The 14241-nt window shown below is 41.7% G+C and overlaps 2 protein-coding genes across 12 annotated transcripts in view; one reads left to right on the plus strand and one right to left on the minus strand.

The window, feature by feature from the left end:
- IFT122 (intraflagellar transport 122) overlaps nt 1-8189 on the minus strand; it is a 79189-nt gene extending 71000 nt beyond the window's left edge. For 3 of the 11 annotated variants that reach the window (XM_014838423.3, XM_014838418.3, XM_070492854.1), the window contains exon 1: nt 3658-3816. In XM_014838423.3, the coding sequence (XP_014693909.2) occupies nt 3658-3698 (41 nt within the window). In that variant the 5' untranslated portion in view covers nt 3699-3816. Of the gene's footprint in view, nt 1-3313; nt 3847-8035 lie in introns of those variants that run through there. The other 8 variants (XM_070492855.1, XM_070492852.1, XM_070492853.1 and 5 more) reach the window with 8 other exon arrangements.
- MBD4 (methyl-CpG binding domain 4, DNA glycosylase) lies at nt 3957-12796 on the plus strand. Its single transcript, XM_014838416.3, has 8 exons — nt 3957-4277; nt 5753-5983; nt 6397-7250; nt 9616-9690; nt 9768-9902; nt 10510-10659; nt 11208-11311; nt 12244-12796. Exons 1-8 carry the CDS (start codon nt 4189-4191, stop codon nt 12319-12321), a joined length of 1716 nt encoding a protein of 571 aa, XP_014693902.3. The 5' UTR covers nt 3957-4188; the 3' UTR covers nt 12322-12796.
- Nucleotides 12797-14241: the final 1445 nt, after the last annotated feature.

Below are 14241 nucleotides of genomic sequence, written 5' to 3' on the forward strand. Positions count from 1 at the left end.
TACTAGCAGGATCACCCATGGCGGACAGGCTTCAGCAGAGTTTTCAGACTAAGACAGACTAGGAGGAAAGACCTTGCCACCCACTTTGAAAAAACTAGGCACAAAAACCTCATGAATAGCAGCAGAACATTGTCTGATATAGTGCTGAAAGGTGAGAGGATGGCGCAAAAAGACTAGGCAAGGTTTCACTCTACTGTACACAGGGTCACTAAGAGTCATAATTGACTCAATGGCACTAACAACAACAAAAATTCTTACCGTACTTAGAATCTGTACAATTCAATTTAGCTCTGAATTATATAATCTTCTATATTTTACACTTCTATATTTTACACTGCTTCTATACTTTACACTGATACTATCTTGTGCCCTTAATTACAGTCATGTGCAATTTGAGGGCAACGACCCTGTTTTACACATTTGTGGGCCCACGGTGCATGGCATTTGTCCTAGACACATAGTGAATATAATCAACAAACTAACAAGGTTTTATCTTGGACCCCTCGGACTGTAACTATATCATGAGATCACAGAAACTCAGAATTAGAAGAGACTCTAGACCTTGTCATGAAGTCCAACTCCCCTGCCAGGGCAGGAATTCCCTATAGATGGCCATCCAGCCTCTGCTTGAACACTTCCGGCTGGGGAGCTCACCCATCACCATCCATAGCAAGGAGGCTATTAGTACTGTAGGATGGCTCTCTCCTCGCCTGCCCCCTTTTAGGAAAAGATACATCCTCAGATTCCATGGCAGAGAGACAGAGGGTGAGTTCTGAAAATTGTCCTCTGCCAGTCCTGTGCCCACCCCACGGTACACTGAAGTCTCAAGATGCCTCTCTAAATCCTGCACAATCTGACCCACCTCCACTTACCTGCTTTGGAATCTAAGGCAAATTATGTCACCTCATTAAGTCTCGGTTTCTTCAGCTGCAAATGGGGTAACAATTCCAACCTCACAGGTTGTTGTGGAGATTAAATAAGGTAACACATGTAAACATTGTCTGGCCTACAGCAAGTACTCAGTAAATACTAGCTGGTGTGGACGGAGGGTTATAGCAGAGGCTAGCATGATTGGAATAAGGCAGGCTGGCCAAACAAGGCATCATGGCTGAGAAGAACCTGGAACAGTGCTTTTAAGGGAGAAAATGAGGGAATTCAGAGAAGAATAAGAGCATTTGGGAATGGCCTTGGATAAGAAAACAGTTTTCAGCTGAACTGAAAAGCATAAATTTAAATGTTAGCGGGAAGGGGGGAGGGGTGGAGTAGGACCGCCTAGTTAAGGGCATAATTTGCCAGCGAAGTTAATTGGGAGTCACTCTAGGTTTACGGGAAGTGAAGGAATGGCTCACAGCAGCAGCACTCGGGAAAGTAAATCCCTGCTGCTGTGAGAAGGTCAGAGCGGAGCAAAAAGAGCAGACAGGAGGGCAGGTTCAGTTCTGGGCGACTAATCTTTGACATCCGGGACTTTTGAGTTCTACCACCTGTTTCTTAGAGTTGTTTGTTTCGTTTTGTCTCATTCTGGGCTATCAGCTGGCCTATGTAACTGCCATCAGGATTGCTGGTCTATAGAACCTCTCTAGCCCCTATTCTAACAGGTTGTTTCAAACCTACTGGGCCAAATGGGCCAAAAAACAAATAACAAATCTTCGTTGATCATTCATTTGCTCACTTATTCACTCATTCATGAATACATCTATCCATCACATAGTCACAAGCACCCTTGACTTCACTAGGCTCTGGAACAATTTGGAAATGAATAAGGGGTTTATAGACTTCTGGGATAAACAGATTCACAAATAACTTTTACAATAGACAGATTCTAAGTACCACAAAGAGGAATGAACAAAATTCTATGCCAGGGGTTGAAAACTGGGAGCACATCAGGCTGTATTTGGCCAGCAAATGTTCTGTTTGGGCCACATGGTGTTTTATATTGTTTTTTTTAGATTAGGTGCCAACATTTAAAAATTAGGATACTTCACACAAAAACCCAGATTTCTAGCTTGTGGTGAATAGGAAGATCTGAGCACACGAGGCCAAATCCTGCAGGGTGGTACCTGGCAGGAGCTGAGCGGCAGCTGCCCTGTTTAGGCAGAGCATGAGCTCTCCAGTATGCCACGATCTTTGCCACTCCCTATTACTCTCTGACGTCGAAGCCAAACATTCAGTTGCTAGTTATCAGCAGCTTGTGCTGTGGGTACTTTTGTAACAGACTTAAGAGAAAAGTAAAAAGAAATGTTTTTACTCAAATCTCTGTTAAAAGTAGAAGTGAAAGATATACTGGTAGGGCTATGTGTTTCAAGAAAAGTGGAGTGTAGAATAGAAAAATACTCCTAGGGAAAAGAGACAGCTCCTTGTGTTTAAGATGCAAGTAAACATCTCCCATTTGTCTTGCCTGTCTGACTCCTGCAGGCATTGGAGTTTGCAGCCTCTGTAACATGGGGAAAAATTAATGTAGTGGCTAAGAGCACTGGCTTTGCAGTGAGGAAGAAAGTTGGCTTCACCCCTTACTCACTGTGTGACCTTGGCAAATTATTTACCCTCTCTGTGCTTTGAGTTCCTCATATGTAAAATAGAGGTAATTACAGTACATACCTAAGAGGGCTGTTGTCAGGTGACAATGAGATAAAAGATATGAAGTTCTCAGCTAGTGTCTTGCATGTAGTAAGCATTAATTATTACTAATGCAGAGTTCAAAAGAGAGAGCAACCATCTCCAAAGGGAGCTTTAAAGGATGTTTGGGATTTCCATGCGAGGAGACAGGAAAGAAGGCATGCTTTCCTCACACAGAAAGGGCTAAGAAAAGACAGAGGGAATGGCAAATAGCCTGTTCCAGTGGCCCAAACAGAGGCTTGACAATGAAGTTGACAAGATCATCCAGGACCACCATGAAAGTCAGGCTGAGGAGAACTATCCAATAAGTCAGTATTTCCCAAAATGTGGCACTGTATGGCGGGTTTAGGTGATAAAAATGGAAGAGGACATTAGATAACACTGAATCATAAACCTTCTAATCAAGCCTAGGTCTCGGTTGCACACTCTTTGTCCCTGCACCTCTCTGACCGCCCTTGCTAAACCTCCAGTTCTCGAGAAGGCAGACCTCAGGCTCAACAGTATCCAGCCACAACTTATTAACACTGTTTCTCCTTGCTTTAAGTTTTACAGTTACCTTATTATAGTGATACTGATTTTGAAATATGGAGCAATCAAGTTTTCTCGTAAAATCATAAAACGTAAAATCATATTTAAGCGAAAATAAGAGAGACAATTTAGACAAAAACGTCAAGGAAACAAGAGTATGGGTAATACGTACGTGGACGTGGCAAAAACTGTGAAGTGTGCGAAACACTGTCGTGGGTGTAAAACGAGCCCAGGACGGATTCGCAGAAAGGGAGCGACAAGACCAGATTGTGATTACGTGTAAAACCGCCTCGCCAGGCCTGTACCTCACGCGTGGCACATCTCTCTTCTCCCTCTCCAGACCTCAGTTTCTCCATCCGCAAAGGGACGTTGCAGTCGCCCAGACCCGGGGTTTAGCGCCCTCAGCCCAGGCCGCAAGCCCGTTGCCCGTGGCAACCACGGGGGTTCTCGCAATGGCTCCCGCCATCCCCGCCGGGACCCGGCCTCCCGCTCCTCCCGGACTGCCCTGCTCCTCACCACTGCTCGGCTTTATCTCTCCACGTCAACACGGCCCGCATCGCGACTTCCCTCACGCCTCGGACCCCTCCTACCCGCCTCAGCGACAGCCGCTTCCCCGCGAGCCACTTTGGCTACCTGCGCTACCCCTGGCAACGCACATGCGCAATGAGCTAGGCGCGCGGCAGAGAGTTCCGAGTGCGCATGTCTAAAAGGGAGAGCTGCGACGGGAGCAAAAGGAGAGGGAACGGGAGGCTAGAAAGCGTCTGCGCAATTAGGGCGCGCCGGATTGGTCGGAACGGTCGGGGGGCGGTGCGTCCTCCTCAACAAAGGATTTGATTGGCTGAGCCGTGGAAATGGCGGCTGTGGCCAAGAGGGTGACGTAAATGCCGCTGAGGAGGCTGACAGACTTGGACTGCCTTCAGCTTTTTGTTTCAGCCTAGCGCTCTAAGCTGGAGAAGTTTTCACATCCTTACTCTGTTCCACACCCAGGGTGTTGCATCTTCTCAGTCCGTTGCGGAGGCCGGAGCCCGCTTGAGGGGCACAACTGGGATGGAGACTCCGAGCCTGGGGGACTGCGGAGCTGCCCCCTCGGTCAGCTCCAGTGAGCGCCTACTCCCAGCCCGGCCTTGTGGCCTCCGGTAAGCTACTGTCCCCTTTCGAGCCTCAGTTTCATCACCTGTAAAATGGGAGCGGGGAGGAGAAGGTGGGTAGCCTTTGTAACCTAGGGTCGACAGAGCCGTCGAGGCCCACGGGGTTAGTTATAGGAGATGAGGCCGGAGCTCAGGTTCTCCTCCGGTGGGGTCAGCCCTGGGGTGCTCCCGACCTCCTTAGCCAAAGTGACGAGGGAGGCTTTGCGGTGCAAGAAGCCGTCTGCGTGGCTTGGAGGATCCTAGGAAGACCTTGGAGGAGATGTCATGTTAAGCTGCCAGGGGCGCCCCAGAAAGGGATGCTCTGAGAAGTAACAGGAAGCGCTGGTCATTCGTCGAGTACTTGTTTTTGTGCGATATGGGGCTAAGATGATTTAAATGCTTTTTTCCCCCCCAAAATTTAATCCCTAGAAAACTGTCTTAAGAGGTATCACCTCCTTTTTACAGATGGAGAAAGGAGACTTTGAGAGATTAGGTGATTTGCACTTGGACACATAGCTAGTAAATGGCAGAGCTGGATTTGAACCCAGTCTGTTGATCTTAAAGTTTGTGTTCTTTTCACCAGGTTTTGGTCTCCTTATGTCTAAAATTGTGAACTATATAATTTCTTAAGATCCACCCAGCTCCCCAAAATTATTTAACTCCAAATTACATCAGACGACCTTGATTCTAATTCTAGTCAGTAGCTCTTGCTTGATTTTCCTATTTGTAGAGAAAAAGTTGGATTAGACATCTCTGTAGACCCATCCAACTTTTAAAATGTGTGATTTAGTGGTTAGGATACACTCTACTGAGATTTTTCAGTAATAGTATAGGGGGAGAAGTGTTAGATCAAGATTTAGTAGACCTGAGTTCTGGTATCAGTTCTGCAAGTAACTTAATTTTCCTGTCACTTAATTTTGTCAATGAAATGAGAGTAATCCTTATCCTGCCTACCTCAGAAGTTTATCATGAGGATCAAGAATGAAAGAGATTTGAAAATTCCATATCAGAAATTATTTACATTTTAGAGGGTTACAGCATTTGATTAAAGTAATAGACACTCCACTCCCAGTAAAATGCACATATACATAAAATTTTTACCTCATTTAATTAGGGGGGAGGAGGATGTCTCACTGACTCCTTTAAGCAGTTCTGTTGATCCCAGGTTAAGAGCTCAGCTGTTGGTTTATATTTTTAAACTTGTGCCAAGTGTCACCAGAAATCTTTATAACAGCATTATTCAATGATTAACAAAAAATTTTCTAACAAATAACTTGAGCTTTTCATTGTGCAGATTTCCAACCCTTTTTAACCCATGTTGGAGGACAAAAAGATATTCCCATAGCAAGACTGGTCCATACTGATTTTAATCTCTCCCGTAGTCCAGATAGTCCATGTGATTCCTGCTCTACGTGGATTGAAATTGAATAAGCAGAGGAAAATAAATTTTAAATGAGCTAATCACTTGTACTTTGTTTTTTCAGCAAGGAAGATGTTGCTCCGGGATCAGAGACAGTGGGAAAAGATGAGAAACAAATGGTGATAAAAAGCAGCAGTGAGTGTAATCCCCTGCTACAGGAACCCATTGCTTCTGCTCAGTTTGGTGGTACTGCAGTGACGGAATGCCATAAGCCTGTCCCATGCGGATGGGAAAGAGTTGTGAAGCAAAGGTTATCTGGGAAAACAGCAGGAAGATATAATGTATATTTTATCAGGTGAGTATGCAAGGTGGTGAAGATAGTACAGCCAAATAATTTTGTCCAGACAGGTAATGGGAAAACATAGCAGGAATCTTGGCTTTTAAAATTTTTTACCATAGAACCATTATGGATCCTGTTCCTTCAATGTCACTGGTTAATTATATCAAGTGATTTGAGAACAAGTACAGATATTTTCTCCTACTGTGAATGGTTAATGTTAAGGTTGCACTTAAGTTATATTTGTAAAATTATTTTGTAGTATCATATAGGAAACTATTTAAAAGTACTATTTTATCACTATTTTTTATTTTAAATGACAAATGCCCATTGCATTTGGAAATTATTAATAAAAAATCTGAAATGTTCTATTCTTTTTAAAAATCACTTTTATTTACTAGAAATAAGTTTCCTTTAATGTCATTTTCTAGCCCACAGGGACTGAAGTTCAGATCCAAAATTTCACTTGCTAATTATCTTCACAAAAATGGAGAGACTTCTCTTAAGCCAGAAGATTTTGATTTTACCGTACTTTCTAAAAGGGGCATCAAGTCAAGGTATAAAGACCGCAGCGTGGCAGCTTTGCCATCCCAACTGCAAAACGAAAGTAACAGTTCAAACCGGAACCTCAGGACTCGAAGCAGGTGGAAAAAAGATGTGCTTCCTCTGCCAAGTGGTAGTTTGGAATTACAGGATAGCAGAGGACTATCTAACTTTACTTCCATTCCTTTGCCTCCGAAAGAAGAGGAGGATGTTAATGATGCTGACTCCAGAAAGGTTAGAAAGTCCAAAGGAAAGGTGACTATTTTGAAAGGAATTCAAATTAAGAAAACTAAAACAGGCTGCCAGAAGAGTCCTTCAGCTTCTGTTCGAAGTAATAGAAAAAGAGAATCTGGGTATAATAAGGCAGATGCTGAAAGTGAACCTGTTGTGCAAGAAAGTCAGCTTGATAGAACTTTCTGCATTTCTGATGCCACAGCAAGCAACAAGACCCTCAGTGTGACCAGTGAAGAAAAGAGACTTGTAGAAGAAACATCATTGAGTTCAGAATCAGATTTTCATTTTGAACAAATAACTTCTGGTGTCATAAACAAATTACGTTCAGCCAAAGAAGCAGAACCCAACAAGAAGTGTGAGGATGCCTTTTTAGAATCTGAGGAAATAACAAAAGTAGACGCTGGGGAAAGGAGGGAACATTTGCATATGGACATTTTAAAATGTGGCTCTGAAATGAACAACTGCTTACAAACCAAGAAAGACTCTACTTCTTTGAAAATATTTCAAGGTATTTGGTGCACTAAAGTGCTATTAAATGTGACGAGTTTATACTCCCGGATTTTGTATTTCATGCCTATACCCAGTTAGGATGTTGGAATAGAATGAAGAAATAAGGTATCAGATACATTATCAGATACATTACAATCAGATACAATATCAGATACATTCTACCAGTTGATATTAGTACCTTGTCTAACCGATCTTCAAGCCCTTTCCTATGGCAAAGAAGGAATCATCTGGCTACTGCCTTGATGCCTCAGCAAAGGAGAATTGTGCCATTAACAGCTGCTACCATCGCTCCCTGGAATTCTCCTCCACAGTGCTTTCCGTTCTTCCCATTTTCTTTCCAGCCAGTAATCTTACAACTTTAGAGAAAATGAAAAGGCTTCACTTGTGAAAAAGTTTGAGGAAGACTCCCTTTGTACATAAATGGTTAAGAATAGTCAGTGTCTTTTTGCACCCCTCCTGTTACTTATTACTGATGGGTGACTTCAATTTAATTTTGTATATATCATAGTCATTTTTATCTTCTATTGTAATGCTTCTCTAAAATGTTTTAGAGCTCTAAATAATTCAAAACTGTAATCGCATAGTTCATCTCTTATTTATAATATACTCTTAATACAGAATTCAGAGCTTAGAAGTTTTGCCTTTATAGTACCTCAATGAATAAGAGAGAAAAAGGAGATCTTTTGAGCAGCCCCGTATTAGTTATTTATTATGCCATTATGGTATAATGAATAACTCCTTTAAAGAAGAATAGAATACTCCTTTAAAAATAATTTTACTTACAGTCCTGTGGGGAGATGGCCAGGACACATTGGTGCTGCAGGAGGTTAGACTTGATTTCTGCTCTCAGTCCTACTCATGGTTTTATGTCCTTGCTGTGCCTGGGATTTCTCTAGGTACTAGGAACTGCGTAAGAATTCTTCAAGTCTATCCTTTAAAGACTTTCAACTTCTTAAAGACTTGAGGTTTATGTAGATTCATTGCTAGTATAATGGACAAATAAAATATGAAAAACATCCTTTTTGTGAATAAAACAGAAGTATCCTTTTCATCTTTCCTATATAAAGAAGTCTAGTTCTCAACCTAAGATGAAGCACCTTTAGGTTAATAGATGTCCAGTGGAATAGTAAAGACTTTCCTGTTGTTGGCTTAGTTAGGAATTGCCAAGTAAACTGAGCTGCTGTTTCCTAGTAACAAAGGGTGCTAGCTAGTAATTATTTATGGGAACCCACAGAAGAAATTATCTTGTAGCTAGTAAGAGCAGTTTCCTTTGTTCTCTTTTACTTTCTACTAGACTTTGCCTGTTCAAACTAGAATGGCAAAAAAACACTAGGCTAGTTCTCTGGAGACCAGGATATTTGTCCCAATCTAGAGTCAGTCCCACTGTTGTTTTGGGATGGTTGCTTAATTTCTAAGTCTTGGTGTCTTCATCTGTGAAATGGAGGTATTAACCCTCACCAGTGCTGTTTTTCACATCAAGAATATTGTAAAGTAAAATGAGAAGTGAAAAAGAGGGCTTCACACTATACAAATGCAAGGTATTATTAACAGACATTCAAATTTAGAGGGTATGGCTTATAGGGAGTATTAAATGTGATAATATTAGAAACTTTGAGAAGCCTGGTAACAATGGTCAAATAGTCTTTATTACATTACCTGAGCTGTCCAGGAGATAGTGGTCTCAGGTGTTCCAAGGTCCAAATCTTAGATTTTTCTGCAAGTTCTGTTTTATCTGTTTCCTTTTGTTTTTTTTAGTAAGTGTAAATATATTCACTGCAGAAAATTTGGAAAATATAGAAAATTAAATGGTTCATTTTATTCTAATCTTTTAATGATTTTTTCTTTTTTTATTAAATTGAGATCATGTAGAATGTTGCTTTTTTCACTTAAAAGTTAATAAGATGAGAAGATATTCGTGATATAGTCTCAAAAATATTTTAATGACCACATAGTCCAAATGTGTCATAATTTAAAATAGTCCATATTGTTTCTAATTTTTCACTACTATAAACATAAATCATAGAGAACTAGAGTAACAGAATGGTTAAAGGCATGGACTCAGGAGCCGGACTGCTTAGATTAGAATTTCAGCACTGACCCTTACTAGCTGTACGACCTTGGGAAAGTTACTTAGCTTCTCTGTACGTCAATTTCCTTATCTGTAAAGTGGAGATAAAACAGTACCTAGCGTAGAGGTCATTAGTAGAGTTAAGTTGGTTAATCTTTGTAAAGTGCTTAGAATAGTGCCTGGCACATACTGAATGCTTTATAAGAGTGTGCTGCTGTTATTCTTATTTGTGCTCCTGAATATTTCTGTAGGCTAAACCGTAGATGCTGTAAACATGTTCACTTTTCCTTTTCAGAAGACACCATCTCACAGACACAAAGAGAAAAAAGGAAAACAAGCCTGTATTTTTCCAGAAAATACAACAAAGAAGGTATCCCTTTCCCAGTCTGAAAACCAGATTTTAAATCTGTTTCAGGTGTTCAACTCTGATGCTGTGTGTTTGTTTAGGTCTTAGCCCCCCACGACGCAAAGCCTTTAAGAAGTGGACACCCCCTCGGTCACCTTTTAATCTCGTCCAAGAAACACTTTTTCACGATCCATGGAAGCTCCTCATTGCAACAATATTTCTCAATCGGACCTCAGGTTTGTGGATTCTTTCCATCTTTATCTTAGTAGAAACAGTGTGAGAAGGAGCACTGAATTGATTAGGAGACCTGGGTTCAAGTTTGACTTTGAGTCTGTGTGACCTCAGGTAAGACCTTCCCCTTCAGCCCTCAGACACTTCACCTGTGAGAAAGATAGATTAGATGACATCCAACAGCATTCTTAGCTTTAAGTAGCAGATTTTCATGTATTTTCTACTTCCAAATTGGTTTTGGTCATCGGTGAAAATTAGTTACTTAACATTCCTCCACCCTGTCATGTATAAAAGCATTTCTTTGTCATTGGATGCTTTCTTTAATGTCATTGGCACCTTGTGTTCTGTATACTTTTAAACTAGTTGTCTGATAATCTGATTATTTAAAAACTAATATCGTACAAGGCCAGGTTTTAGCATAATTTGGACTGTTAACCAAATAGTTGGTTTTTGACTCTGAAAGTGGTTGCTAATTCAGGTAATGCTTCTCATCAGTGGTTTAAAAAGAAAAAAAAAAAAAACTCTATATTAGATTTATAGATAAGGAAGTACCTGAACCTAAAATCAGCCCATCTGGAGACTTGTAACCACATAGTTATTTTTACTTCCCAGGCAAAATGGCAATTCCTGTACTTTGGGAGTTTCTGGAGAAGTATCCTTCAGCTGAGGTGGCAAGAACCGCAGACTGGAGAGATGTGTCAGAACTTCTTAAACCTCTTGGTCTCTACGATCTTCGAGCAAAAACCATTATCAGGTTCTCAGGTATTTTCCCATGTACCCAAAGGAAGAAACATAAACCGTGCCTGTTTAAGAGAGCCACACCTTAAACTTTAATGTCCTCTGATGCTACATTAATAGAGCTCATTCAGCTCAAGCACCAAAGGCATTTGAAAACAGTCTCCTTGCCCCAAAGTGCAGTCTCCCACTGACCCAGGCAATAAATCTTTGCCCAGCACTGGGTCAGTCCATGTGGGCAGAATTAGAGGAAGAAGTCAATGAAGCAGAAAGCCCAGTTGATCTCAAGGACATTACCTCTGTCTAGTTAGCACAACACAAAATAATAGTGGTTAGTTAGCTGAAGACAAGCTGTTTAGACAAGGGTGCTACAGGAATTCAGAAAGAAGAGCAATCACAATGGGAGGTTGTTTGTTTCCAATGTTTTGGAAAGAAATTCCAAAATTTCACAAGGGAAGGAAAGATTCTTTCCTGTCCTTTCTGCTGTTCTCTCTATCCAGTCCCCCATCACCACACATTTAGGGGAAGTATTTTTTCTAGAAGCTGTCCTGATATGTGGGGTGTTGTATTCTCAGATGAATATCTGACAAAGCAGTGGAGGTATCCAATTGAGCTTCATGGGATTGGCAAATATGGCAATGACTCTTACCGAATTTTTTGCATCAATGAATGGAAGCAGGTAAGGCCCACTCCCAGCCATTACATCTCCAGCACATTTTGTCTCTGAGGCAAAGTCAGTCCACTGTTTTGGCTAAAACTATTTCTTGGACACACGTGCTATTAGTCACAACCAATTTTCTTCCAAACTCGAGGGGCAGTGGGTGGCATGGGGTTATTGGCAGCAGGAAGAGGATCCATAGGCAATCCCAAGTCCATAAAGACTCCTCAGTGTCGCCTCTCCATGACCTCCAGTGGTTTGTCACTTCTGGCCCTCTTCTTGTCATTCCTATTCATACACTCTCTCTAAGTCTGACATGGATTTCCTTCTGTCACAGTCATACTAGCCTTCCAAAGTACACTACTGAAGGAAAGAGGGCAAACTGGGGCTTGGAAGACAGGCTTGTTGGCTTTCTCCTAGTGGCCTCAGACTATTTTTGTCTGGGGCCTACTTCATCTGCCCATTCTATTAAGTATGCCCAGCCCACAGGCACCTAGATGGCATCCTGACAGCTGGTGGGCACTGCTACACAGCTTGGTACACTGCCTTCTTAGTCTGTGACTCGCCCTACAGCATTTAGCCAGTAGGTCTGGCCAGGCCCATCCGTGCGCCACCATTTATTGGGACCTGAGCAATCCATTTAACTCTCAGAGTCTATAACCTCCTTCTGGAAAATGGTGTATTAATACTTGACTCATCAGCGCCAACACCCCTGGTCGTGGGGAAGATCAGGACTAAATTGGAAAGTATTTTGCAAAGGGTAAAGGATTACTTTAGTGTAAGGTATAATTTTAAACATTTGTGAATCCCGTTTGGTTAAAGTTCTGATTTTCCAGTATAATTATCACAAGGTATGGTTCCTCCACCATTCCTTTAAAAAGCCAATTGAAACAGTGTATTTCTGACTAACTTATGTAAAGCCTCTGTCTCCTAATGTGTTTTATTTCTTCCAGGTGCACCCTGAAGACCATAAGTTAAATAAATATCATGACTGGCTTTGGGAAAATCATGAAAAATTAAATCTGTCTTAAAACTCTTTGAAGTTTTCAAACTCATTTTTTTTTCTTTTGAGGAAGATTAGTCCTGAGCTAACTGCTGCCAATCCTCCTCTTTTTGCTGAGGAAGACTGGCCGTGAGCTAACATCCGTGCCCATCTTCCTCTGCTTTATATGTGGGACGCTTGCCACATCATGGCTTGCCAAATGGTGCCAAGTCCACACCCGGGATCCGAACTGACAAACCCTGGGCCGCTGAAGCGGAACATGCGCCACCGGGCTGGCTCCCTCAAACTCATTTTTTATACGTTGCTTTGCACTTTGATTCTTAAGAGCTCCGTTAAGCATAACCAACTACCTTTCCAGGCACATAGATTTTAATCAGCCCAACCTAAACCCAATGTATGTTTTCTTAATATGTGTGCCACTGGTAGATCTTTGCTACTGAATGTGCTAGAACGTGTTTTGAGGTTTTTTAAAATAAATTATTATTTGACAACAATCCTAAAAATGTATCTGACTTTTCCAATAATGAAATGTGATTTGAAGGTGAAAAAAACTTTTCTAAACTAGCAATAATACAAAGCAAACTTCTGTCCACCTTGCTCAAGGAAAAAAATAGACTTTTGTTCTCTTTCTATAGAAAATATTACACAGTTGTTATATGAAGAAGCAGTCAAAGTTTTCAGCCAAACATGTAAGAAAAGCTATTACAGGGTGTTTTGTCTGATACAGTGCCAGAAGGGGAGAAGATGGCACAAAAAGACTGAGCAGAGTTCAGCTCTGCTGTGCACAGCGTCGCTAGGAGTCAGAATTGACAGCACTAACAACAAATTAGGCAGTTAATTAATAAAAATATTTTTACTAAAACTAACCACCAAAGAAAAATTAAGATTCTTCTGTCACCATGTGTTCTTGCTGACTCTGCTGCCTTGTAGGAATTGGAGATTTGGCCCCAGCATCCATTCGATAACGTAATGTGAATATCTGCCTGCAGCTCTTGTTTCAGAGTGTTGGCTTCTGACTCGTGCATTTTTACCTTGATCCCTTTGTGAAAACTCAAGCATTTACCCATCTCTCATCCTGCAGCTGGGGGATAGGAGCTTTTAAGCTTTATGCCTTTTTTTTTTTGGAAGATTAGCCCTGAGCTAACTGCTGCCAATCCTCCTCTCTTTGTTAAGGAAGACGGGCCCTGAGCTAACATCCGTGCCCATCTTCCTCCACTTTATATATGGGATGCATACCACAGCATGGCATGCCAAGCGGTGCCATGTCCGCACCCGGGATCTGAACCGGTGAACCCTGGGCCGCCAAAGTGGAATGTGTGCACTTAATTTCTGCACCACCGGGCCAGCCCTATATACCATTTTTAAATACAGGTAGTATAATGGTACAGCTCCAATACTGAAACATTTACCTTAGAAAGAACTCACCAAACAAAGAAAATCCTTAGTTACTAAGTCTCAATTACCAGTTACCATTTTAGGGCATAATTTGAAAATTAAATTGATTGAAAAATACATTGGTAGGGGAGCTTCCTTTGTTGTAGGGTGGAATGTGAACAGAATCAGGATACAGTGTGCTGTGGGGCTGGTTGGTTGTGTCCACTTTAGTGAGCGAATTTCAGTTTTTAGAGAGGGATGGATTTTGACCAGAGAACAGGAAACGCCACACACAACCCCAAGCAAACATCCACTTTATAACTTCCTATCAAATTTTTATTTAACAGACATCAAAGTAGCACTTACTAAGTACAAAGCTCTGTGCTGGGGAGGGGCACAAGGATGAAAAGGCTCTGTAGAGACCCTCACAGGGAGAGAGAAAGGCACACACAATAATAAAGGGGTAAGGTGTGAGGACAACATACCCAAACACTGCAGCTAAGAGTCTAGAGGGATCCCTGAAATCCTGGCCACAGCTGGGGTTGGAGGATAGGACAAGCACCAAGCTTAGGGC

This window comes from Equus asinus, chromosome 21, assembly GCF_041296235.1.
Source record: "Equus asinus isolate D_3611 breed Donkey chromosome 21, EquAss-T2T_v2, whole genome shotgun sequence".
NCBI lineage: Eukaryota > Metazoa > Chordata > Mammalia > Perissodactyla > Equidae > Equus > Equus asinus.

Coding starts and splice junctions, on each gene's coding strand:
- MBD4 (XM_014838416.3), top strand. CDS start 4,189: ATGGAGACTCCGAGCCTGGGGGACTGCGGAGCTGCCCCCTCGGTCAGC. Junction 4,278..5,752: donor GCCCGGCCTTGTGGCCTCCG/GTAAGCTACTGT, acceptor TTGTTTTTTCAG/CAAGGAAGATGTTGCTCCGG. Junction 9,903..10,509: donor ATTTCTCAATCGGACCTCAG/GTTTGTGGATTC, acceptor TTTACTTCCCAG/GCAAAATGGCAATTCCTGTA.